The sequence below is a fragment of the Lemur catta genome, chromosome 15 (assembly GCF_020740605.2).
Source record: "Lemur catta isolate mLemCat1 chromosome 15, mLemCat1.pri, whole genome shotgun sequence".
Taxonomy (NCBI): domain Eukaryota; kingdom Metazoa; phylum Chordata; class Mammalia; order Primates; family Lemuridae; genus Lemur; species Lemur catta.
The window spans coordinates 3,564,624-3,592,445 of NC_059142.1; the positions used below are offsets into that span (position 1 = coordinate 3,564,624).

The following is a 27,822-nucleotide window of genomic DNA, read 5'->3' on the forward strand; positions in this document are numbered from 1 at the left end:
TTAATAAACCTACAATGTCCTCTAAGTGTTCAAGTGAAAGGAGTCCCACAACTCTCACTTTAAATCAAAACCTAGAACTGATTAAGCTTAGTGAGGAAGGCATGGTGAAAGCTGAGATAGGCCAAAAGTGAGGACTTTTGCACCAGTTAGCCAAGCTGAGAATGCAAAGAAGTTCTTGAAGGAAATTAAAAGTGCTACTTCAGTGAGCACATGAATAAGAAAGCAAAACAGCCTTATTGCTGATAGGGAGAAAGTTTTAGTAGTCAGGATAGAAGATCAAACCAACCACAATATTCTCTTAATCCAAGGCCTAATCCAGAGAAAGGCCCTAACATTCTTCAATTCTGTGAAGGCTGAGAGAGGAGAGGAAGCTGCAGAAGAAACATCTAAAGATAGCAGAGGTTGGTTCATGAGGTTTTAGGAAAGAAGACTTCTCTGTTAACATACAAGTATTAGGTGAAGCAGCAAGTGCTGATGTAGAAGTCGCAGCAAGTTATCCAGAAGCTCTATCTAAGATCACTGATGAAGGTGGCTACACTAAACAATGGATTGTCAATACAGATGAAGCAGCCTTCTATTAGAAGAAGATGCCTCTAAGACTTTCATGGCTAAGGAATAGTCAACACCTGGCTTCAAAGTTTCAAAGGACAGCCTGACTCTCTTGTTAGGGGCTAATGCAGCTGGTGACTTTAAGTTGAAGCCAGTGCTCATTTACTATTCAAAAAATCCTGGGGCCCTTAAGAATTACTTTAAATCTACTCTGCCTGTGCTCTATATATGGAAAAACAAAGCCTGGGTGACAGCACATCTGTTTATAGCATGGCTTACTGAATATTTTAAGTCCACTGTTGAGACCTACTATTCAGAAAATAAAAAGGTCCAAAATATTACTGCTCATTGACATGCACCTGGTCACCTAAGAACTCTGATGGAGATCTGTGAGGAGAGTAGTGGTGTTTTCATGCTTGCTAATGTTGCATCCATTCTGCAGCCCATGGATCAGGAGTAATTTTGACTTTCAAGTCTTATTATTTAAGAAATACATTTCATAAGGCTAGAGCTGCCCTAAGCAGTGATTCCTCTTATGGATCTGGGCAAAGTAAACTGAAAACTTTCTATAGAGAATTCACCATTCTAGATGCCATTAAGAACATTCATAATTCACTGGAGAAGATCAAAATATCAAGATTAACAGGAGTTTGGAAGAAGTTGATTCCAACCGTCATGGATGACTTTGAGGGGTTCAAGACTTCAGTGGAGAAAGTAACTCCAGATACAGTGGACATAGCAAGAGAACTAGAATTAGAAGTAGATCCTGAAGATGTGACTGAATTGCTGCAATCTCATAACACTTAAATGGATGAGAGTTGTTTCTTATGAATGAGCAAAGAATATGGTTTCTTGAAATGAACTATCCTCCTGGTGAAGATGCTGTGAGCGTTGTTGAAATGACAACAAAGGATTTAGAATATTCCATAAACTTAGTTGATAAAGCAGCAGCAGGGTTTGAGAGGATTGACTCCAATTTGAAAGAAGTTTTCCTGAGGATAAAATGCTATCAAACAACATCGTGTGCTACAGAAAAATATTTCATGAATGGAAGAGTCAATCTTTGGGGCGAACTCCGCTGTTGTCTCAGTTTAAGAAACTGCTGCAGCTACCCCAGCCTTCAGCAACCACTGCCCGGATCAGTCAGCTTCCATCAACCCCCAGCAGCACTCAGCGAGGGCTCGGGTGATCATTAGCATTTTTTAGCAATAAAGTTATTTTTTAAGTGAAGTGTGTACATTGGTTTTTTAGGCATAATGCTGTTGCACACTTAAGAGACTACAAAATAGTGTGAACATAACTTTTATATGCACCGAGAAACCAAAAAATTCATGTGGCTTGCTTTATTGCAGTGGTATGGAACTTAACCCACAGTATTTCTGAGCTTTGCCTGTGCATGGTACCTCAGACCTCCTTTAAGTAGCTTTTTAAAAGTGGCACTCAGTATTTTAAATTATCTTATAATTTGTAAAAGATAAGTAAAATAAACTAACTTGTTTTGGTATTTCTGGCAAAACTGTGTCATGGCTATAAATGATTGTTGTGAGGAGGGGGCTGGACTTAGAGCTCCCTTTTATTCTTTGGCTAAGAACACACCTTAAAGTTCATGTGTCACATGTCAGGAATTTACACTGAAGAGTGAGTGCTATGGTTTGGTTATGATTTGTTTGTTCCCACTAAAGCTCATGTTGAAATTTGATCCCCAATGTGGTGGTGTTGGGAGGTGTTTGGGTTACAGGGCAGACCCTTCATGAATATCTTGGTGCTGTTCTAAAGGTAGTGAGTGAGTACTCGCTCTCATGAGACTGGATTAGTTCTTGTGGGAATTGGTTAGATCCCAAGAGAGTGGTTTGTTATAAAGCAGGGTGCCACTTGGGTTTTCCTTCTTTACACATGTCCACTTCCACTTTACGAATTGAACTCGAAACTCAAAATCATGTAACGAAGGTGAATATCAGAGAAGTTTACCTTCTTGTTAAAAAGTCAGATTCAGCATAATCCAGTTTTGACTTGGTGACTGAAAAATTATTTAGCAATTTTAAAACATTTTCCATGATAGAAAACATCCAGCCTTCACGTATTCCAGATATTCTTCGTACAGGAAGGGTCTGTTGAAAACTGTTACCTAACTGACTCTAACCGAGGCAAGTCATTTAATTACTCTTTCCACCCTGCCACCTCCTCATGTGTAAAGTGGGGTTGTAATTCCTAACCTGTTCATCTCATAACATTGTTGTGCAGATAATAATAAGGTCCATAAAATGATGTAAATAAAAGTTCATTGTTAGAGAAGAGGTTTAAAAACTGTAGAGAAATGTAGAGTTGTTCACAGAACTTCCATCTGTTTCCAAAATTTGCTTTAAAATATATTTCTATACTTATTAGACAATAATATAAAAAAAGAAATTCAGGTTACTTTCAAAGGACGAGGAGAAGGAAGCAAGAACACGAGGTGAATAAGAGAACCCAGAGAGTGAAAATTGTTTCTGTCATCATGATGAAGTTGGTGGACAGAACCTACTCAGTGGAAAGTAGACAGTGACAGGTTATCGAATCCTCCCTTCATACTGTTATCTTCAGGACACTTTTATGGAGGATGTTGTCTATGTAGAGAAGCATGTTAGTTGCTAGGGTTGCAAAGAGGTCAATGATACGGTCTTCATTCTCTTTGAATCACATTGAGGAGATGGCCACACACGTGCATAAAAAGCACATTAAGTGCTTTCAGAGGTACAGTTTACCCAACAAATGTTTTTTGTTTGTTTGTTTGTTTGTTTGTTTGTTTGTTTGTTTTAATGCACCTACCAGTCAGGCACTATGCTGGACCCCGGATGACCAAGACACACTTCTGTCTCTTGCAGGATACCAACTAGATAAGCATCTTATCTGTAATGTGCTAAATACTGTAATAGGGACAGGCCCCTCATGATCTGGGAGACAAAGAAGATTATCTAACCCAAACTGAGGAAGTCAAGGCTGACTTATCACAGGGAAGGAAGTCTTGAAGCCAAGAACCAAAGGATGAGTAAGACATAAGCCACTCTGGCTGTTCCTTTCTGTTCTTCCTCCTCTGTCTGCTCTGTAGTTGGTGGTCTTTAACCTCTTCCTTCCCTGCATATATACTCCATGCTGTCTATACCTTCAGCCCAGATCGTTCTTCTTAGCCAGGTTCCTTTGAAAATCTCTACTGGGATGATGCTTCTGCAGATATCTCAAATTCTGTGTGTGTGTGTGTGTGTGTGTGTGTGTGTGTGTGTATCCCAATTCATTTTCTTCACCAAATCTGTCTTTTTCCTTGTGTACCTTAATTTATGTTTCCAAGTCAGACACCTGTAAGCCATGCTAGACACTCTTTCTCTGTTCTATTATGAGTTCTTATAAGACACAGATTAAGTCTTTTACCTATTTATCTCCAATGCCTAAGATTGTTTATGTAATGCATACTTTCTAAGTGCTTAATATGTGTTAGCACCAATTTTAATGCTATGATACAGCGGTGAACAAAAGACAAAAATTCCTGCCATGATGGAGCTGACATGCTAGCTACAATATCTGATAGATAGCTGATGTTTAGTGATGGATAGATGGGCAGTTGGGTGGGTGGATGGATGGACAGACAAATGGATGACAGAGAAGTAGAACTGACTTCACTTTGTGGGAGAAATACAGAAGTAAAGATCAAGGCAGGAATATAGGGCATGTGCTGTCAAGGCAATAAGAAGGCCATTCTGATGGGAGTGGAGAGAAGGGAGGAGAGAGAGTGAGCATTAAGATTAGAGAGATGGGTTGTAGATCTTGACAGACGAGTAGACTTTGGGTAGGTGGAGGCAAAGACCATGCCAGGCAAGATGAACATGATGAGCAAAGGTGCAAAGATGGGAATGTAGGCTATGCATTTAAGCATAAAAACAGGTGATCTGGTCAGTCGTAAAGGATTTGTACAGGAGAATAGTGAGGAAATGAAGCTGGAAAGCAGGTTAAGGAAAATGTACTGACCAGACCACATTGTGAGGGCTGTTCTCTGGGAACTGGACTGCAGTCCGTGTTGCTCTGGAGCTCCTAACTAGTATAATAAGGGAAGAAGGAAAGAAAAGGCATATATGTTGGAAAGGAAGAAATAAAACTCTATTCACAGAAATAGGATTGTTTATGTGGAAAGTTCAGACAAATCTACAGAAAAGCTACCAGAAGTAATATGTGAATTTAGCCAGGGTACAATGAGATACAAGGTCAGTATGCCAAAAATCAACCCTACCTCATGGGGTTATGCAAGAAAATGACTGTTCTTGGGAAGCAGTCAGTGAATGATAGTGCTGTCATCGTTGTTGTTATTACTTTTTTTAGAATCCTATCCTGAGCACCTCTGGATATTATGCTCTGTGCTAAATGAAATGCTGGAATATGACCAGCATGACCTGGTCCCTGCCCTCTTTATGTTCCTGTAGGGGAGGCAGAACATGAACCAGTGAACAAATAAATTCCAAAAGAGAGTGGCATGAGCTGAAGTAGAAAGTAGATCTTGGTAAGAACTCTAGCTTGGACTCTGTGTGCAGTGGGAAGCCAGTTGTAAGGACAGGACTGGTGCGATCGGATTTAGGTTAGAAGAACCCGTCAGCTGCCCTGGGGAAACAGGAACATAGAGTCAGAGGAGTGAAGAGACTTGTTACAGGTCCTGGTGTGAGTGGGTGATAGCTCGGACCAGGGTGGTCACAGGGGAGGCGAAGTTCTGCCATCGTCCAGTTCAGAGTCGAGGCTGGCTACCACTGCCTCCGCGTCCAGCTACGCTCTGTCTGCTTTTCCAGGCCTCTTTTCTCCTCTTCTCTGTGGATCGGTGGTCTCCCACAAATTACCTGCCTGTCTCTCCTTCCCTGCCTTTGTCGCTACTCCTTTCTATGTGCCTTCTTTTTTCTCTCTTCCACAACTTTTGTTTGTTCTTTAAGGAATATCTCTCTACGTCTTCTCTGAAATGTTTCCATCTTCTACTATCTACATGTGGCTCCACCTTTGTTAAATTCTGTACATCTTCACACAGGTGTCACGTAATTCACTCTAAGGGACACGAGCAAAGGAGACTTTGGGACATAATCCCAGAGAAGTTGCATCTCCACTGTTGTGTCAAATCCTCACACTGCCACCATCAAAAATACGTGAGGGATCAGGCAGGTTGTGACGCTGAGTGTGAAGACTGAACGGGGTAAACGCTGCAGGGAAGCAGAACCCCTTAGAATTCTCCTCCTCTCCTCCACTGAGAGTCTTCTTAAAGGCAGAGTGGTTTGAATGCCCAGCCATCTAAATATAGGCTTTTCTTTTGTTCCCCCTTTTTAATTTAACTCAGGGGTTCTCAAACTCTAGTGAACATAGTCATTATTTTCCAGAATTGTGCATACATACCCTTGCGTGTACTTTATGGATGACTTCGGGGGATTTTGAAGGATAATTTTTAGTATACTATAGTTGCATCCTTAGGGCTGACCTAAATAAACTCAGTAAACTACAGCTCCACTGAGCTTCAAGAAAATGAACACACATCCAGTCCTGATGCAGCTTTGATTACTGGCTTTCGTGCAGCTTGCCTGCTTTTCACTGAGCTGCCTTTTGTCTCTGTTATTTCAGATGATGGCGAAAGTGACATTGAATATACTTAATAAACAAGGGATAGTAAGATAATTGACTATTTTTAAAATAGTTATAGTAAAAACACTTTACATTTTAGGCAACATATAAATTTTCTGTAATCTTTTTGAGAATCAAAGGGGAAAACTTTTACAGCTAAAATACCATTTAATGAGAATAAAGCCTATGAAATTACATTATTATTATTTGTTTCCTTTTCCCAAGGAGAATACAGAGGATAGTACTTAAGTTTTAATTATCTGACGACTGCCTACATAAAATGCCAGTTCCTTCCAGCGTTAGTCAGCTCTCCAGACAGAGCCATTCTGCCATTCTGGTGACATCTGGCACTGATGCAGGGCAGAACTGTGCTTCCTTGAGAGTGTGCTAAGTATTCGCTTTGGCTGCTTAGTTCTACTCTGGGAGCAGACACAGAGGAGGAAAAAAAAAAAGAAAATGCCAATTCCACATGTCCAAGGTATCACTCATAGTTTAAAAAAAATGATTGTCTTATCATGTTTTGGAAAATACTACTGTTCCTGTTTTCCTTATTAGTGGAAAGAAAAGACATTTTTATACCTAAGATGACATGTTTAAATTCATCCTAAAAGTTTCCCAAGGACACAAGAAGTTACCAGCTGTTTTGATTATCCATTCCAGAGAACACTGTAGCCTTACAGTAATGCAGGTGGTTAACAGAAACATCCTTTTGCAGCTTCTATTTACCAAATGTAATTCCTGTGCAAACACTTGACCCTATGGCTTTCTGCTTTTTACTTCAGCCCTGGGGCCTTTATAATAGAATTATTTATCAGAGTCTTTAATGGCTTGGGGGCCACTTGATGAATTTGAGTACACTGTGCATCACATCACTTAGGAAGCATCCCAGATGCATATGGATAATCTGGAGTCATGGTGCATTTGGCTAAAGAGCTCTTGCATCTGCATCTGAGGAAGTCTGGAGGGAAGTGCTGCACAGGGCTCATAATGGAGCTGTCTTAACCTCTGCTATCAGCTCCTCACCGGAGTTTATGCCTATGAATTTGGAGCCAGACCACTGGGTGTAAGCACAGCCGCATTGCAGCCTAAGGGTTCATGGCTCCTGGTAGTCTGGATGCACATGTTGGTAAGTAGCACTTGTCAAGAAGTAGTTTGTTTCTGACACCGCTGAGCCTCATATTTCTCTGCCACCTTTATGTCCTCACTAGTAACTCCCTTCCTTCCACCCCTCACATATCACACAGGTCCCCAGCACCCTTGAACTCTGTCCACTTAATGAAGCCCCGTGTCTACTTGTAACACTGGTCCTAATTGGATAAAATGGATTTAGTAGTTTTAGGGTGGCGAAGGGGAGGGGACAGAAGAAGAATGATTAAAAGTAAATTCCCCAATATTTGCCCTAAGATATATCTCATTTGTTCTTAGGGGGATATGACCAAGTATTCTGCCCCAGCACGTTGTAGCTGCCAGAATCTAACATCTGTTTTCGGATGTTGTTGGAGGCATTTGGAATCCCTTTTCTGCCTTAGGTCTTCCACGCTCCAGGACCTGCAGACCAGCCCAGATTTCTCCCCCAAGGGCTCCCCAGCACCTCTTCCGACCCGCTGGCCCGTTGGGTCCTTCTCTTCTGACGTAATATTTGGACAGGTGGTCCTTCTGTCTTAGACGACGTCTGTGAAATCAACTGTTCCATCAAGTTACTCTTTTTCTCCTCTTTTTATAGCCAGACTTCCAGAAAGAGTGGCTCCCTCACTGCTATACCAGTTACAGTTCTGCTTCTAGGCTCACTGCTCACCTCTGCTTTTCTCTGTGTTTCCGCTTCAGTTTTCTCTCTCCATGTGGGCTGTGCTGACCTCTCTTTAACTTAAATTGACTCATCATTGAAACTGCAGCCTCAGCCTTAGCCCTCAGGTCTTCCGGCTGAGTTCTCTGTCCCAATTCCAAAGCTGTGTGAGACAAAATTTGGTTGTCCAAGCTTGGGCCAGACAGGTCACCCCTGGTCCAGTGCCCTGGGGAAGGGAAAAGGGTGTGAGGACAGTTCGGCATTAGGGGAGGGTAGTGGGGGCAGAAGCACCTAAGGCTGCTTCCAGGGCAGCCTCCTCAGGACTTTGCCATGCGCCTGGCCAATGTCTCAGCCCTGACTGTACTTTGTAACTTCCTAGCTGTAATCCGCCTCCCCATTCCCAGCACACGTGCTTTATGTCTAATTCTTACTACGTGTTAGAATCAAAGCCTAAGGAAGAGATTCTTAAATTCCGTATTTACTGAGTCTTATGTTTTGCCTCAGATGACAGAGGTGTATTTCCTTTGTCACTCCCCTGCCTGGTGTCGCAGTATCGGCAGCTCTTCTGTAGGAGTGTTCCCTGGTTCTGTCAACATTGGTGTTTTCTGTTTTCTATTCTCCTTGAGGTTTTCAGAGAACAGAGAAATACAGATACCTTTAATCTGCCCTCTTTATGAAACTTGAGGTCCTTCAGAGTTAAATTTCTAAGGCATCTTACACATTTATTTTTTTAAAGTGATACCTTTTTTCCTGGTCTATCCTAATTAAAATTAATCTTTCTTAAGAATGTTAAAGTCTAACATGTTAAATATTTTAGAATTAAATAATTCTCATCTTTGATTCATCGAGAATTTATTGGTAACCTATAATGTATCCACATTGTCAGTTTTGTTTTTATAATGCTCAAAGTTTATAATCTGGGTGAAAAAATTAGCCAGATGCACAAAATGCTTAGTAGACAGGACAGGGCAGCCCGTAAATATGTATTGAATGAAATGAATAACTTGGTACAAACAAGAAGTTCTCCAAGAGGTCAGGCAAAGATAGAAATAAGGACAGAGTGGACAATGAAAGCTTCCTGTAGGAGGGGGCCTGGGCTGGGCCTTTCTCCTTGTTATTTTGAAAGACATTTGTATTTTGATTGTGTCTCCTTTGAATTATCCATTTTCCAGCTTGGTGATGCCAACAGGGAAATAATACATGTCAGCATTAGTTTTTCCAACTTAATGGATCAGATGAGAGTGATCCATAACTTGTACGCCTTAGGTGTGGGCTGTAAGCAGGAGAGATTGCACGATAAGAACAGAGCGAAAGGTTATTTACAGAGGATAAATTAAAACACTTGGAATCGGAGTCAGCCAATACCTGGTTTTGAAATGAATGATGAAGATTGAGTTTTAGAAATGAAATGAATGGCTTGTTTAGTTGGCATTATTAACTTAAAGAACAGGGTTTAGCTTAAGTATTATAGGGATTTACAGGAGACATTTTTCAAATTTACTGAAGGTTTTACCGGTAAGCACTTAAGCAAGTGTAAACATTTTGTGGGCTGCAGGGGAGCTGTGAATATTATTCATCACCCAGGCACACTGGTCTAGTAGATGGGTAGCGGCCAGGCGAAAGCTCTGCGGAGTTTCTAAGAATTGTTATGATTAGTCTCTTGGTGTGTATATATTGCTAATGTAATAAGAACATAAACATTTTATAAGTATAGAAATTTGTTTTTTTCTTTTCTTTTCTTTTTTTTTAGTGTTAACCAGTGATTTGAAGTGGCAGGAAGAAAGAATTTGGCCTCAATATTAATAATAGTGGTGCTAATATAGAGAACTTTGTTCTTAAAATAAAATCATTCATTTTTATGAGCCATGGTATGAAAACAAAAAGTTAGCAGGAAGTTTTTGTACGAATCGTCATGCGTGATCATTACAATGAGTAAACAAGAGAAATGCTGGGATTTTCTGAAAGTTACAATTCTTTCTCTCATTGTCGTGAGAAAAAAGAAAGCATTTATGACAATTTTGAAGCATTGTGAGCTGTGATAGCAATCCTAGGGGTAGGGGATTCATCAGTTCCGGTGTCCCTTGTTATGACCAGAAAATATCCAGATTATGTTACAGGAGCAAACACCTCTTAGGTCTTTCTTTACAGTCATTTAGTCTAATGTCCCTTCACTTTGATTCCTCTCTTTTCCAGTAAGATGATGTGAAAAGATTAGACATGATGAAATGCTGTTCTTACTGTTCAGTGTCGTGTGAGTGATAGTCTTAGGATGGTGTTCTCTCTTTGGCATGGCTTGTAAAGGTTCATTTGGGCACCGTTCTTGTGTACAGAGAATATAGAGACGAACAGTACAGAGTCACTGCACTAAAAAATACAGTGTCGTGGGACGGGCAGGTAAGTCCGCAGCTCACGTCAGCACAGGGACTGAGAAGTGCTGTGAGGGCCCGATGACAGACCTGGAGACCAACCAGGGGGAGGGGTGAAGGCAGATGCTCTTGGAAGAGTTTCTTCTTGATGCCTGATCTGAGTCTCAGAGGATGAGTAAGAACTGGCCCCACAAAAGAGAGGCAGAAGTTGGAGACGGGGGTTCCAATTCCAGGGCAAAGGAGCCATGTGCACCAAGTTAGGACACTTTCTTCACAGAAGAGATCTTTTACCTAGACGAGAGATGGCAGAGCAGCAGCCAACAGACCAAATCCTGAAGAGTTATTCTTTGTTTGGCCTGCTGTGCCAGCCTGTCTGCCTTCACAAACCCCATCCTGGACCAAAGACCCTGGTCCCAGGGGGACGGCAAGGAGATGGGGACAGAAGTGAGCACCTCAGTCTTGGGGCAGGTGCTCATGTGCAGCTCCCAGATAGTCTCCAAAGCTGCAGGGACAGTTTTATTTCCCAGCTTTATTTTTTAATAAATTGTTTTATTAAAGCTTTTCAAAGACTCTTTAAAATTCATTGACCCTATTTTGTGTAGGTGAACCAAGCTGGTTTTTTTTTTTTTAATAGAGTCCTATAAGTTAAAAATAAGGGCGAGGATCAGAGAATTAAACCATCTGGCTGGACTGGGAAAAGTATATGTCTCTCATGGGCAGGGACTAGGTGTCGCAGGAGGGGAAATGGTGGAAGCATTCGGTGGATGGTCCCTGCCCTCAGGGAATTTGGGAAACACATTAAAGGATTGGACTACTATGCTAGAAATTTTTATTTTCATGGATGAGACAGTAGGAGTCAACTTTCTTTCCAGGGTCTTTGTATAAATATCATATCTTTAATTTAAGCTGAATTGATGTAGCATAACTCAAGGGTCACCATTGCTCCTGTTTGAATTTGAAGACTGAATCTCAGAGGTCGACAGTGGGGTAAGGTTCATTTTGGTAGTTTTTTGTTTGGTTTGGTTTTTTGGTTGGTTGGTTTGTTTTAACAGCCAATCTTTTTTATATTCCTCCTAAATTAATAAGATTCTTTTGGTCAGTTTTCAAAAACTCATTCATCTGAGATCTATTCTGTCTTCTTCCTTGAAAAAAGTTTTTCTTAATACCAGTTTCCATGTTCTGACTATAATTATGCCAAAAATATTTTGTTATTCTTGCATTTCTTGCATTTCTCTTAAACATTTTTTAAAATTTAATTTTCTTTTAAAATAGGTTTTGCGTCCTTACTTTCTTCACAATTTCCTTAAGCTCTGAATTTACATCATTGTCTGCTACCGTACAGTATCTATAACCTGAGACATGTGAAGAAATAGAAAACTCCTAAGTAAGATTCTGGGGAGACATTTTCAAAACAGTTATCCCGAAAAACTCATTTCAAAGCTCAAATGTGGGGTTTGTGCAGGAAATTAAAGTTAAATTGGCTTGGTTTGATTAAGGTTTAGGGTTCTGTTTTTAAAGAAAGGAAATTTTATTTTGTATTTTAAAAATCATTTATTCTGGAAGAATGACCAAGAAGTATGAAATTAATTTTTGTGTAAACCAATTACCTTCAGAACTGCTCAAAATATAAAGTGTTCTTGATTTAATATATCATTTCATAAACCTCCCTGACACATTATTTAACAGAAATGCCACATTTCTCCAGGAAGTTATTTAAAAGTCAGATAATTTAAATTATATTTATTAAGTGCAATAAATAGGCATCAAATTAAAGCTTTTATTTCTCTTATTCCTAATTTCTATAGAAAATTTTACTTTAACAGAGCTGTGTGAGGACTGGTATTTACTAAGCAAAGCAATGTTAGGTTTTGAAGAAGAAAACAATAATTCACAGAAACATGTTGGCAAATCTCCCCCACCCCTTAGTCTATTAGTTTCTTTTCTATAGTAGCCTTGGGCGGGAAAGGCAGAAGTAGAAAGAGCCCAAGCAATGATGTTTGGTAGAAAGATATCTCAATTTAAAATGTAATTTACTTTTGTATGTGAGTTTTGAAATCAATCTTCATTCAACCCTCAGCATGAACCATGAACCTATTTGCATGAGTGAGTAAATGAATATGAAAGAATTTTTTCAGTTCAGGAAAATTACTGGGTCTTTTCTGCCCTCCCCCTTCAAATAGTGCTATTTTCCTTATTTATACATTTATTCTGTTATTGAAAATTAGAAAGTTTTTGCAATATGGCCTGCATTTCTGATTTTTCCTGTATAAATTCATTCCCGTGAGAACCAATCTGACATGTTAATTCTTCTGTTCTTAATAAAGGCCATTACAGCTACTGTTGTAGAGGTGCAAAAGCACCAACATTTTTAAAAAGTGTTTTGTATGTGATCAATCTAGTTTTCTCTGGTACTAGTTTGTTTACTTTTTGTAATTTGGCATAATAAAATGAAATTCTACATAAAAAGTTATAATTGAAAATAAAAATAGTTTTATATCAATGAGTCTTAATATATATCCATATGTCTTCATAAGTTTGAAAAACCAAATCAGGAAACAATTTATTGCAAGTTTATCAGCCCCTGCCTCTACCTCCATTTAAATAGGTTCTTCCTATTTAAATGATTTTGTCTCATCTGTTCTTTTTCTTGTAGCTGATTTTGTAATTGGAGAATTCATAGTACTTGTGTTTGTTTAATGTTCGAGACCAGCCTGAGCGAGACCCTGTCTCTACTAAAAATAGAAAGAAATTATCTGGCCAACTAAAAATATATATAGAAAAAAATTAGCTGGGCATGGTGGCGCATGCCTGTAGTCCCAGCTACTCGGGAGGCTGAGGCAGTAGGATCGCTTAAGCCCAGGAGTTTGAGGTTGCTGTGAGCTAGGCTGACGCCACGGCACTCACTCTAGCCTGGGCAACAGAGCGAGACTCTGTCTCAAAAAAAAAAAATATAACTGGGAGTGGGTGACGTCCCCAGGCCAGCCTCAATTGAGCTGGAGTGCAGTGGCTGTTGCTGGCTCAGCATCTGTGGCTTGCCCGGTGGGTCCCGCATGGCACTGGCAACGGTGCAGCAGTAGTTCTCAAATTTCAGCGAGCCTCCAGAACACTGGATTCTGACAAGTTCCCGGGTGGTGGTGCTGCTGCTGCTCCTTAAACCACACGTAAATAGAACCATGGTGCAGAGGGTCTACCCGGAAATTGCAGCGGGGCCCCTCCCCTAAGGTAACTGAGCCCCGGAAGCCCAAGGAGGCCAGCTTAGCCTTTCTCCTTGTCCCTAGAAACCAGGTGACAGAGTCACACTTGAAAGGGAAGCGAACTGCTAAGGAATTAAAATGATAGGAGCAAAAGTCTAACGAAAGAAAAAATTAAACAAAAATTTTAAAATGAGGGATAAATGATAAAAGGAGAGTAACTTTGTGTGTCTGCGTGTCATGTGTGTCTCCAGGTTGGGGACACTTTCTAAAACCATCTTCAGATGGGAAGAGCAGATGGGTTTGGGGGGGCAAGGATCGAATGGTATGATTTGGAGAAAGAGTATATGGAATAATTGATCTAAAATAACAGGAAATCAGTCCTTGACAGAATTGCCTTTCAGGTCTTTGAGATTTTAGCTCTGGCCACATTTTATGAGCGCGAAGGCAGAAAGTCATAATCGTGTTTAACTGAGCTGAGAAATGAACACTCTTCTTTAACCTTTTTCTATCTCAGAATAGGTCTGTTTATTAAAACAGTTCAACAACTTTAATATTACCATGATATTTAAAGATTTCATGGTAAGTCAAACTTAATAACCCAGATACCGCTTGATGCATTTTCTCTTTATCCCAAAACCATTATACTGCTTGTCCTTCTCCCAGGCCCAGTTTTAAGAGTCCTTCATTTCTTTACTGTTGTATTTTCATTGTATACCAAGATTCTAACCAAAACCCAACCAAAAATGATATTACCCCTTTGTCTATTTAACTTTTTTCCTCTGCCTTACTTCAAACAAGACTTAAGGTAACCTGCAAAGGTATGGAAAATGTGACAAAAAAGTGAAAAGAAGACTAGGGAGAGACCAAGTAAAGCCAAGAGTAATAGAACTAGACGAGCAAACCCTGATCACCCTCACGTCGTTAGACCAAAGAGCCATTCGGTGAGAGAGAAGGGCCGGCTCTCTGCTGATCTGATTTGCTCCACCAGTACATTTTAGGAAATCTGGAAGATAGATTAAAGGTACAAGCTAGCTGAAGGCTGCTTCTTTCACCTGAGCGTCTGATAGAAGTTGTGTGGCAGCATGCCCACGATTCTTCTTCCTTGAAAATGCCTAATGTGAGCTTCACTTGTGAGGGAAATAAATAAATGCTGGTCTGCATTTTCCGGCCCCCACGTGGCAGGCAGAGTGACCCTTCTGAAAAGCAGATCTCATCATTTTCTTCCCTGTTTAAAAAACAGAAATCTTCATTGAGTCTGCATTTGCCCAAAGAGCTCTCCCTGTGGCCCTCCTAACTTCTCTGCTCTCTTGACACCTCCCACCCCTCGTTCTGCACCAGATGCAGGAACTTAAACTGGCCTTGCTTTTCCCCTTTGGCCTCCCGTGCTGTTCCCACTGCGGAGGCACTGCTGTCCACCCCTTCTGCCCATCCTCCATCCTTCAGGTCTCAGTTTAAACAGCTCTTCCCAGACATGCCCTGTCCACCCCACAACACACTCCATCAGGTGCTTTCGACTGCCCTATTCCCTCCACTGCACCGCGCTCAATGGCTCTCGCCTGCGGCACCGTCTGCCACTGCAGCGTAAGTGCCCGCAGGACGAGTTCCACGGCTTTCTTGCCCAGCGTGTTAAATCCCAGGTCTGTCTTTTTTTTGATTTAGTGCTCCCCAGTTGTTTTCATCTCAGGGAATGCAGTAGACCATTAGGCTGCCTGTGCAATGGTTTAAACTGAAGGAGCTTTTCAGCATGCAGGAAGCTACACCCAGCTGACAGCAACCAGAGTAAGGACTCCAGCCGCCCAGGCCCTCTGCAGACCTCAGCAAGCCGTATGATGGCCTGTGTCCCCCACACCGGCTGGGAAACTCCGGATGAAATTAATGAACCAACAAATAAGCCTGTTTCCAAGTCATTTTACTTGTATTGAATCTCAGTTTTTCGTTTGTAAAATGGGGATAATGCTATCTCAATAAGCTTGTTTTACTTTGTTAATTTTAAAGGTTTTTTTAGAAGCCCATCATACTACTTTTCATCCATCCTGTTGGCAAATTTTGGTTTTTGTTTTGCTTTGTTTTTAATGGCATACCCAGTGTTAATACAAGTTTGGGAAGTAGGCCTTCTCATGCGCTGCTGGTGGGAGTGTGAACTAGTGCAGACTCAAGTGCAGCCTGGCAGTGCATGTCAGAATCCCTAAATGAGGTGCGTATCATCTGGCTTAGCAGTTTCACAGCCGGGAATTTATCCTCAATTTATTCTAATCAGAGCTGTGAACAAAAGTCTGTCCCTAAGATACTCATCCCAACATTATTTCTAATAAAAATGGAAAAATACTCCATGTCCAAAAATGGTCTGTTGTTGAATTAACTGTGGTATGTCCATAGAATAGGCCACTATGTAACTATTAATGATGATGATATAAAAGAAATACTTCGCCGGGCATGGTGGCTCAAACTCGTAATTCCAGCACCTTGGGAGGCCGAGGCAGGAGGATCACCTAGTTCAAGACCAGTCTGAGCAACATAGCAAGACCCTGTATCTACAAAAAAATTTAAAAATAAGCCAGGTGTGATGGTGCATACCTGTATTCCCAACTGTTCGGGAGGCTGAGGTAGAAGGGTCACTTAACAGGAGTTTGGCCTTGCAGTGAGCTCTGATCATGCCCAAGAAAGGAAGGAAAGAAGGAAGGAGGGAAATACTTAATGGCATGGGGAAATTATCAAGATATATTTAAGTAAAGCAGGTAACAAAATCATGATATAGTAGGTTCTCAGTTATTTTTTCAAGTAGATATATAACTGGAAAAAGGCTAGAAAGACATCAACCAGTATATTTCTCTGAGTAACTAATTTAGGATTTCTTCTTTGTGATTTTCTGTAGTTGCAAATTTTCTGAGTTTGAACGTATATTACTTTTATAATAAGTATTTTAGGAAAAATGAAACATCACGGGAAAATAAACTTCACACAGTTTGTAATTGTAGTACCTTTGCATAACACAAGAAAGCTCTGACATCCTCGATTTCCAGGGCACTCCTTGTGCCAGGAGGGGATGGCTTCCTCTGGTGCTGAGAATGGTCATGGTATCTGGATAAATATCTTCATTTGTGTTTTTTCATTCATGCCCCTGAGCATGTTGATTTAAACACCAGAATTGAACCTCATGATTTTCTGTGATTTCAACAGGGGTCAGAAACTAAACTTCCACATAAAATTGCCTATCTCAATAAATTAAATTCATGTGTGCTTTTCTAAAAGGGCTTTTCATAACACTAATACCTTTGAATCCAACTGGCTTCCACAGACCTTGGAGAAAGAATGAACAACCTTTTTTTTTTCACACAAGGACCAATTCAGGAAAAATAAAAATGTTCATCAGCGACATTTTTGTCCCACTCAAAGCTAGCTTTTTAGAGCTCATAGGTCAAAAAAAAAAAAAAGAAGAAAGAAAAAAACAACTCTCTTCTTGTAAGCGATGAAGTACCTGATTGAAAGAAGAACAACAGTTAGAATATTTGCACCGCTAGGTAACCATCTAAATGCTTCTTCTTGGGCATATATGAGATGCAGCAACACAGAGGCATCTTTTAAGCTTTGATTTAGGGAATCATATTGTACCATGCTGGGAAGCCAGGGGGTCCCAGGACACATGATGCATATGGCCACCTTGGAGTACTCTGTTCCAGTAGGTGTGGAGGAGCAAATAGGAGACTGAGGGATGGAGGAAGTAGAGACAAGGAATGTGTCTAGTCGACTCCATCAGTATGTTTGGCTTTGAAGAGTGCTGAAGCAACCGTTACCTCGAGGGAGGTATGACCAGAGTAATTTATTTGAGGATACAGGTCAGTAGACAGTAGAGATAGAAGACAGACAGATCAAGGAGATTAAATAAGGGCCAAAGTGGAGAGCGTATCTTTGAAAACAAAGAAGACGACCTCTTCTCCTGAAATGGGAGAAAAGGAAGGAAGTAAGTCTGGGGTATCTGTCAGTGTAGTGTAAGAGAGAAGGACATCTGCTAAGGAGGATGGGGAGCTAGAGTGAAGCTGGAGCCTTGAGAAAGTGAAAGAGAAGTTAAAACTGTCACTACAAGGAACAAGAATGGAAATCAACTCCAGCCAAGCACCAGCACTGCTGTGCCATCCTCTCCAAATGAGCCAGTTGGTATGATTGTAGGGCTTTGCCCAGCAGGAGCAGAGACAGTGAGTCACTGAGCAGATTCAGAAACGGGAACTGTCAGCGAGGGAATGATGGAAGGACGAGGCAGAATGACAGATGGAGGGGCCAAGTGAGTGTTGCCTCAGTAGTTGACCATGGGGTTCAGAAGAGGTGACCCAGGGACAGGTAGGTGGAAACTCACCCTCAGGGTGGGATGTGCACTAAGGAGTCTCTCAACTATAGGCCATGGTTCACGGTTCTTCTGTCACAGGCACCTCGATGGCAACATATCCCTTGTGTGTTCTTTGTCCATCAAAACTCCCATTCTGTTGGGTCCCATCTTTAGGCAGAATGGGCACAGGCCCGGGAGGAAAGAGTCAGTGCTAGCCACATAGTAGAGTGGGAGCCGGGATCCTCCCTCAGGTTCTTTCCAGCCTTCATGTTCTATGGCCCTGACGTCACCTGGTACTGTATTTTCAGCTGCCGTGCTCTCCTGCTCCTCCTGTCCCCCTGTAGCTGAATTGTAACTTGTCATAATTCTACAAGGTAGTGTTTCCTAGAGGGGCAGTTCCGTAGACACAGGGCTTCTCTCCTGCTGTGGGAACACTGCGGCCTGTGAATAGAAGGGGATTGCCTCACATGTGTGCATGTTGGGGAAAGATTGCCTCCCTCGGGCAGTGGGCTGTTGCTAAGACCAGAGCACCCTAGCAGCTGCCCGCCGGTGGCGCGTGCTTCCCAAGAAGCACACTGTGGAATCTGTCGTTGAGTGGGCTGCCTGAGCACTGCACAAACATACTTTACGCAGAGGTAGAGTTACGGCTCCTGTAAGGAGAAAGCAGGCTTGAATAGCCTCCTTAGGTTTCTTAAGAAAGAATAAACAAACATGCCTGTAAGCAGGAACTAGTAGATCCAATTTATGCAGGCTCTCAAAGTCTTCCACACGTTCCATACAAAGTCTACTTTAAAAAGTGAGCTCTTTGAGAAACCGGCTTATAATCATCATTATTATCACTGTAGAGTTTTAGTTGACAGTTTTCAGTTACATGTGTAATATTGTGAGACCTCCTGAAAATCCCACATCCATACAACAAGTTACGGCGCTGGCACCATGCAGCAGCCGCTGGCGTTCGCCGTGGTGGGGAGCTGGTGCCATGCCGGCCCGTGGTTTATTACAGACACTGGATGAGAGCACCCACTGAGGCATACCTTTGTTATTCATCATTGCTAATCAGGTGATGTTTTAAAATAAAGTATAAATAAATGGTAGAACTGCTTCCAGAATTAAAGTACTATTTTTTACCTGAATCTTGCAGTATTATGTATTGTGTTCTAAATTTTTTATTCTAGACTCTCCCTTACTTATCATTAACTATAAAATGGAACACCGTGCAAAGTCGGCATTGTCTCAGTCCTTACATCCACCCTGTAAAGAAGAGTATTAATAGTCTCTCTTGTGGAGATGAGCACAGTGAAGTCCGGCAGTCTAGTGGCCAGGAAGGGACAGAGCCTGTATTCAAATCTAGGGCACTCTGAGCTGCTACATCCTTTACTCCTGGCTGGCAAAATTAAGAGCGGCAGCCAAAGCTTCCAAAACACAACCTTCCTTGCTCTAAGTTTTGTAAAGAGGATTCTCATAACAAGGAAGAAGTCAAATCAGTCCTACTGCCTGCCAGGCCACTTCCCTGACCAGGTAGATTATTCGTACTCCGTTGGCTCCGATTGATTCTCGGCCGTGTGATTAAGTTGAATTGGAAATGATGGCTTGGTGTTCTCTGCTTTTTTCCAGCCCGCTGCTCGCTGTGTCCTTTGCCACTTGTTGTGCTGTCCCAGGAGTTGCCCTTCTGACCTGGGGGGTAAATCCGCTCACAGGAGCCCTGGGGGTCTTCAACATTTTCCTGTATACCTGCTGTTATACACCCCTGAAGAGGATCAGCATTGCCAACACGTGGGTCGGGGCCGTCGTTGGGGCCATCCCACCTGTCATGGGCTGGACAGCGGCCACTGGCAGCCTGGATCCTGGTGAGTGTCCCTTGGTGTGGAATCTCATGTGAACACCCACGAGTCAAGGAGGTGTTTCCTTCCCTGAGCTGCAGTACTTGGTTAGATCCCATTTTATTCCATACTGATTCTTTCGGCCAGCGTGCTGGTGTGGCGTTCTGAAATACTGTGCGTGCAGAGCTGAAGGCAGTCCCTGTCATCGTAGCTGGCAGGTGAGCGTGGCATATGCTTTCCCTTGAGGGGAATGTCTGAAAGAAAACAAAGGAAAATCAAAGCAAGCAGTGCAGCCTCAGTCTGTGACTACAGGTAGATTTAAAGGAAAGTACCTGAAAACCATGATGAAAATCGTAAGTCACGTTAGGGCCGACCCATCCCCTGGGATGTCCCAGTCTGTGGAGGAGGCGTCTGGTCTCCTGTCAGAAGGGTGTGGCCTCCTTGGTTGGGTCTTTGCTTCCATAGAACTGAGAGTTATTTCCCCCTCTTATGAAAGAACAGATTATTTTCATTAGTTTCTAATTTATTTTTATATGATTTGCTTAAATTGTTCATGCTGTCTACAATAAAACCATTGAAAGATTTCCACATTTTTTTGGTGGTATGTCACAACTGAATTTGTGGGGTGAAAATAGCTCATTTTTACCATCTGTAAGGGAAGTTTCACAGTCTAATTAGTCAAGTAATTAGTGTTTTTGACCAACACTTAGGAAGGAAGTGGTGAGGTTTCCTGCAATATATGTAAGTACATATTTTTCACATGAGAGATCAAAAGGCAGTTGACCATAAACCATTACCCTGTAAGCCACATTTCTGAAACTTTTCATAAAAGCTCTTATACTCCGATTTGGCAAGCTTACAAATATGATTACACCTATACCATGATTGTCTCTTAGAATGGTTTTAATATCCTGTAAATGTCGGATTTTAATGAATCTACAAATATTATATTCTAAAACTTCTGTGCTCATTTGCTCTGAGATAAACCTAAAAGCAGAGTCCCATTGTGTGGCGGGCAGTATCGACAGAGTGCTTAGGAGCGCCCAGAGTGGGAGCCCAAGTCCACCGTCGTCAGCTGTGTGTCCTTCACAGCCAGACGCGGCCTCTTTCGGCCCTAGTCTCCTCAACCCCCCATGGGGCTAGTCACAGCCTCCCCTCGTGGAGTCACTGCAAGGATGAAATGGTTGTTATATTTAAAGTGCTAGACCGTGGTAAGGGCTCGACTCAGGGTCCACAGTGCTGCTGTCATTATTCAGGAGTCCTCCTTCCTACTGCGGGGGACTAACCCAGGTCAGATTTTGTTTGGTTTGCAAACTCTGAGCGATTCAGCCTCATTCCCTGGCTGCTGTTTTCAAGACTGTCAGGGGCCTCTGGGCTTGGCGGGAAGGAGTGCCGGGGTCTGTGGGTGAGGAGGAGGTGGAGAGCCTGGGCCTGGCATCCCTGGGCCTGTTGATACCTGAGTTTTCACCCTGGTGCACAGTTTACATTCACAGAGCACACCCACCAGCTCCCCGTCACACTCCTGCTCCTTAGTTCTGCTCGAGCCCCAAACGTGACTTGACCCAGATTCCCTCTGTCCTCCCACCTGTCCCCTAACCCAGCTATCCTTTCTCCTGCTGTCCCTCTCCAGACCTCTGTAGTGATGGCTCAGATGTTCGGAGCAGAGACCATGAAAGAAAGCGAAGGGCCCCTGGCTCTGCGGGCCCCAGTGTGCTCCCTCTTCAAGGACGGAGCTCTGCCCAGCACTTGGAACCTGCGCTGAGCCACCGCCTGTCGCAGAAACACCCCGTGCCCTGCCAGGAGTGCCCGAACCCTATTCAGCTTCCTCAAACCTGGCACAAGGAAACAAGGCACCAAAACTACCGTTTCTCTCTGGGGAGTCCTAGACAGGGCCAAGTGTCAGAGCCTCAGGGACGGGTCTCACAGGAAGCTCGTGAGGACAGGCCAGTCCAGGGCCGTGGAGAACTTGGTCACCACTGTTGTGCAGGGTCTTGCTGAGCGCCAGGGGCCCGAGTCACACTTCCAGGCAATTTCCTTGTGAAGCGCTTGAGCCTCAGCATGTGTAGGCCAGAGTTGCATCCCCGGAGGCCAGAGAGAGACAAAGCTTTGCAAAAGTCCTCGTTACGTGTGCACATTTGGGCAGCAGCCCTTATTTGTTCAGGGACAGTCTGAATTTGGCTAAATTGTTAATGGTCATATTTAAAATAAGATAATTTTAAAAATTGATCATAGTCTTTCTGTAATCCAGACTTAACCATTTGTATACAAACTCATTAATGATGGACAGCTGTGGGTAGGCCGTTCTTGTTTATTACGTAGCAGAATGAAAATATATATTTGTTTTGGAAAATGAGACCCCTTATCTACCTGAACAGAACGTGATATAAAACAGAGCAGTCTGAAAGATTTGTATAGCCACAAAGAGAAGGCCTCTTGGCAGTTTCTGAGGTTGGCTTCTATTATGTAGATCCTTTTTCTTTAAATCTTAAGAAATACATTGCAAGGCACACAATAACAATATGGTTTACTGCCCCCAGAATCCTAATTTATCACAGGTCAAATCAGGTCAAACCGTATGTCTAAAGCCTTATCAAGATTATACAGAAAGAATAATTAATACTACTTTACATAATGCTTTAAATGGCTTCAAAAAAGTTTCAAAACATTAATTTGATAAAGTAAATTTTAAATAAACAGTAAATATTTGAACGAATGAATCAGCGAATAGGTACCTTCCATTTTACAGATGACAGAGTCTAAGAGAATGTATTAAAGATTTTTATTGCTGGGATTTTAGGAACTGAGTTGAGTATGGTTCTGTAGTTTAGTTATCTTCTAGAACTGCACTGTCCAGTATGGTAGCCAGTAGGCACATTTAGCTATTTAAACTAAGTAAACTTAAAAACTGAGTCCTTCATTCCCACTGGCCGTATGTCAAATGCCCAAAGCCACGTGTGGCCAGCAGCTTCCACATTAACAGACGCAGAACGTTTCCGTCACCGCAGCGAGTCCGCTTAGGTGGTACTGCCTGGATGGAAGGTCGGTATCCTGATGTGTCTGTGTTCCTTCCTCGCAGAAGTATGTGCTTTAAATAACGAGGCATTGTATGAGACCGTACCCGTGGTCTCGCTGAAGTCTAAAACAGTGGTTCTCAAACTTTAATGCACATCGTGATCATCTGGAGGACTTGCTGAAACAGATTCCTGGGCCCTGCTCCCAGCATTCTGATTCAGCAGGTCTGGGGTGGGCAGCGGGGGAGTCTGAGAATGTTTATTTCTAACGAGTTCCCGGCTGGTGCTGATGCCCCTGCTCGGGGGACCACACTTTAAGAACCACCAATCTGCAAAGACAGAACCAGAAAGAACTCTAGCCTTCAGAATACCCTGGAAATACCTAGAGATTTGAGCAGAGGGCCTGGGCAGATGGTATTATTTGAGATGTATTATTGGGGTCATTTGTATTATCCACAGAGATGATATCTCTTGTCTGGTTTCTTATCTTAGGGGACATGTATGGTTGGAAGGAGCCCTTCTGAGAAAAATGGCCAAGAAAGGGTTTTTTTTTTTCTTTTATGGTATCTTCAAAGCATTTAATATTTGAACCACCAAACATTGATCACTTTTGGAGAAGCCTGTGAATCAAGAAGTCTTTGGAATACTATGTGAACCATCTTGTTAGTAAGGAAGAGAAGGAGGTGGCAGGTGAGGTGGGTACAGATACCAGGAAGTGAGAGAGGCTGGTGACCACCCGTCCACTGCGCAGCTGGGACTGCGGCCTGCTGGGTTTGCCACCTTTTTAAACTGGTCCCCAGAATCACTTCATGGTGCAAGTGTCCGTGTGCTGGGCACTAAAAGATCTAAACATAACAAAAACCCAGTGCCTGTCCTCGTGGAAATCATGCCTCGGCATCTCTGGGGAGAGGCAGACAGCCAGGGACGTAACTGAGTGATCTTAGAGCTTCAGCAAGGTTTCTCCAGAGGGCAAACCCTTCACCTCCCTAAATGGGTCCGGGAAGACTTTGGAGAAGAATGACTTCTGAATTAAGTCAGACCAGCCTACCTGGGGAGGGGGTGTGCTCCCGGGGAAGGGGAAGAGCACGTAGAAAGGCTCAGGGCCTGGAAGCCAGAGAGCAGCACAGTGTGCGTGGGGACACTGCCAAGGTGAGCTGCCCACGGAGGACGTGTACTTCATTCCAGGATGATAAAGACCCACAGAGCTTGAAGCAGGAGAGCAGTCGGGTCACACTTTCAGGGCTATTTCACTGACACGTGCTGCGGGTTCTCTCCTGATACGGGAAGATCAGCAAGTTGCTGATGTCTGCCTCTATTGTCCTGCCGACTGCAGGTGCCTTCTCTCACCTCCCACCCGCTCTTTTCCCCTCGTCCCCTCGCCATTAGGACTCTTCCTATCCTAGGCCTGCCCCTACCACCTTTGCCTTCCCTAGTCAAGATTTCGTCCTTTAAGAATTCAGTGAAGCATCAGTCTGATCATCCTTTGAAAGAGCAACTTGTGAATACCAGCACACCTCCAAGTGGGGCAAGGGAAGGAGGATAGGTGTCTGAAGGGAGGTGGATCCGCCTGCTCATATTCCCTTCCTTGCTCCACCCAGGGAGCCAAGACATAAAATACCCAGCACCAACATTTTACCACCCAGTCCCCTCCTGTGTACACATTTGCACAAGCCTTTCCTGGGGCTCAGTAGAGGGTAGTCAAGACTGGAGAGGCAGCAGCTCGGCCAGTATTTGAAATAGAAGTCCCACAGCCTCGTGTATTAAAGGCCCAAGGAACTATCTGGTTGGGAGGAGAGAAACCTAAAGAAGGTAAGCAGCCTACGGGTCAGAGTGAGCCACGGAGCACCGAAAGGTACCTGGGTCAGAAGAGCGTCTTCCCCTTCTTGGCATCTGGATCTTTTTGTGGCTTTGCGGTGGCTGTAGAGTAGGGCCAGATAAGCCTCCAGAGGGCTTTGAGCACTGAGGAGATTGCACTGCCTTCCTCCTCTTGTAAAGATATAAAACATAAAATAAGTATAAGGATGTCCCATGGGGTTCTGATTTTTTTTTATCAGATTGTGAAAAGAACTTGTTTTAGATGTCCCAGTGGGCGGTGTGGATCCACAGCAGGTAATCTAGCTTGGGGTGAGTGAGGCAGGGTAGGGGGAGGAGTGTGAAGAAAACTAAACAGATTGGCAGATGGAAATTGTAAAAGCCAAACAAATGTGAATTGTTCTTGATATTTGCTATTTTATAGCTGCGCAGTGAACTGTAAATAGCTCAGCTTTCCTCCTGGTCGCAGTGCCGGCGGCTCTCAGCCAGTGCTTGCTTCAGAGCTGTGTGGCAGGACCAGGCCCGCCCAGACAGCGCTCTGTGGCGTCAGATCAAGGCAGCAAGGGCTGTGCGGCCTGGCTGCTTCTGTGCGTAGGAAATGACTTTGTTTTACAAAGGTAATCATTATAATGGGATTCTACCTGTGTCCACTTTTCCTCTGTGCCTCAGAGTTAGCCCTTTTCCTCCCACCTGCCTAATTACCTTGCCTTTTTTATTATTATTATTAAGCTTAACTGCTCCTAGCAGAAAACATTAAAAATGCTTCCCAGCTAAAACTCAGGAAGGCAGAATGAGCAGGCTGCTTTTTGGTCCCTGGTCTAGCCAGCTTGTCTTAAGGACTGAAGTGCTTGGTTTGATTCTGCACAAAGGGGACTGCAGTGACAGAAGTGACCTGCAGGAGCCCTGGGGGGTGGGGAGACTGCAGATAAGTGCCCGGCCACATTCCAGCTCCAAGCAGGCCTGGAGCCACTCGCATTAGGCCTCTCAACAGTGTTTATCTCCAGAGACTATTAGTGTATCTCAGAGGCTTTGGGTTAAACCCCTCCCCCTCCTTGCCAAGGCCACCTCTCTTTCCATCACCCCCATTTCTACAAAGGCTCAGATCCTTTTTTGTCATTTTCCTAAATTTGAATAAATCCCATGTCTCGGGAGTTTATGAGGTGGGCCTCTATAATGACCATCTTGTAGAGCTGATTTGTCAATTGCCTTTGGTTTGTAATTCAAATGTTGTGTGGGAAACATTAATTATGTCAGCCAACATTTAGTTACAAATGAGGACTTAGAAATGGGCTCTTATCAGGAAGTGACATTTGGCAGATGGATGGTTTTAGTAACAAAAAAGAGAATGAGTTTTTTTACCCTCAGCTGGTAAACTACAAAATGTTAAATACTGTCTCACTTTATTTACCTCCTTTATTCCCAGATGAGAAAGTAGAGTCAAATGGAGGGAATTTATTCACTCATTCATTCAACAAATATTTATTTAACCCAAGCACTTTTAAAGATTTTTTTTAAAATACTGCCTGGGTTTGAAATCAAACTCAAAAATGCGTACCTATGTCCATTTTGTTAGGAGATTTTGCCATAACTAACCTTAAAGCTCCAGAGTAAGATAAATGATATTTTTAAAGACAAAATGAGGAACATTTTCATGGGAATATTAACAAACAAACTATTTAGAGCGCTATATTCTCTTAAAAGACCAAAAAACAAAGGAACGTACTAGAAATATGTTGCTAGACCCCCAATCGGTGGTATGACTGGAAGCAAACTTCTGTACCGTGTGCACTGGGGTCTCGTCGGTGGTGCAGCCTCGACTGTCGCTGAGCACGCGTGGAGGGAGCTAGGCCAGTGCCTTCCTGGGTGGAGTGGTGGAGGGGCCTTGGGAGGGCAGCCTGCGGTAGACCCAGAGCCTGGTGCAAAGTGCTCGTTTCCTTAGTGCTGTTTGATTAATGTATTAATATTTGGGTGATTAAGACGGAAAGACCTTCCAGTGTGAGCTAAGGGAGCAGGGAGCATTTGCATTTCTGAGAGAGTCCATGGATGCTTGAAACTTCCTTCCAGGAAAGTGGCAAGAAGAGAAAAAGGGAGGGGAGCAATTTTTCCAGAGTCAGAGCTCTGTGTGTGCTCTACTCCCAAGTCTTTCCCTTTAAATGAGACCTCCCCGCGGGGACTCTCAGCACAGTCAGGTGAGGGGGGTCCGGCTCTCTCCCGCCCACTGCCCTCTCCATTATTCTTAAGCCACTGCAGAAGAATTCTTCAAGGGCGAGCAGTTATTGCCTACTCTATTTCCTATTTCCAGAGGACTTTTCATCTTCCCCTTTGCCGCCTGTGCAGTTGATAAACTGGCCCCACATCCTCTTCCCTTTATGTGCAGCGCCATAGAAGTCTATTGCACTGTCGAGGCTGATCTGTTTCACAGGCTCCTTTGTGTTAACCCTCAAAAGAAAGGCTTTGAAATCTGTGACCATGAAGCTCTGGGTTTGGCTCTGCTTCCCCAGCCATATCACCCTGAAAGCACAAGTAGAACCAGTCCTGGCACAGACAAGCCACTAAGGGCCACACTGAGAGAGGAGCCTGTTGTCCTGAGCAGGGAAAGACCTCCCAAACCCAGCTCCAAGGTTCACTGGAGCTGGCTCCTTTGTCCCTTGCAAGGCCACACGTGGATGGCGAAGGACAATGAATGGGTTTGGGTGGGGGTGGGAAGGTGCCCTCTAGGCAGTCGGAGAAAGCAAGCTGAAATCTCCGAACTCCCTTCCAAAGGGAATTTTAACTGACAGAGGCAGAGCTCTAAGCTTGAGGAGTTCTGTCTCCATTCTGTTAAGAGACCATTTAGCTCGAATGGCCTTCGATTTGTTTGTCAGCAAAATGATGGAGGTATGCTGCGGACAGGAGCGTGCCTGGACATGCACAGGTGGAAATGGGGGAGCTTCTCCCCCAGTCTGTATGTTATAGAAGTATTTGATAGATGTTTTCAGAAAGTTTAAAAATACATGTATCTTCAGCAAGTCACCAGAAAGACATTGGTTAGCCTTGCCCCACCTGATGTGTCCCTCTAATCAGAGCAGGGTGCCTGCGGGTAAGGGTTCTCTCTCGCTGTTCACTCACACGCACAGTAGATGTGCAATTCTCCATTTTCTGTGTATGGAGGGAAATCGCTGATGCCCTGGACATCTGGGTATCCTCTGGCATCGAGATCTCAGGAGTTGCTGTACTGTGGCCACAGATAGGCCTAGTTCATAGATTTCTAGTATTTTATATTTTCATAGACCAGCAAGTATTTGATTAACAGAAAAGAAGTAGACATTTATTCCAGATATGATGAAACCAAATACGTACAAAGACCCTTCAGGGTT

At 43.2% G+C, this 27,822-nt stretch overlaps 1 protein-coding gene across 1 annotated transcript in view; it reads left to right on the forward strand.

Moving 5' to 3' along the window:
- The window catches only part of LOC123650598 (protoheme IX farnesyltransferase, mitochondrial), a 137,332-nt gene that overhangs the window by 102,487 nt on the left and 7,023 nt on the right, over positions 1-27,822 (forward strand). The window contains exon 6 of the mRNA XM_045569485.1: positions 19,438-19,670. Coding sequence (XP_045425441.1) covers positions 19,438-19,670 — 233 coding nt within the window. The remainder of the gene's footprint in view (positions 1-19,437; positions 19,671-27,822) is intronic.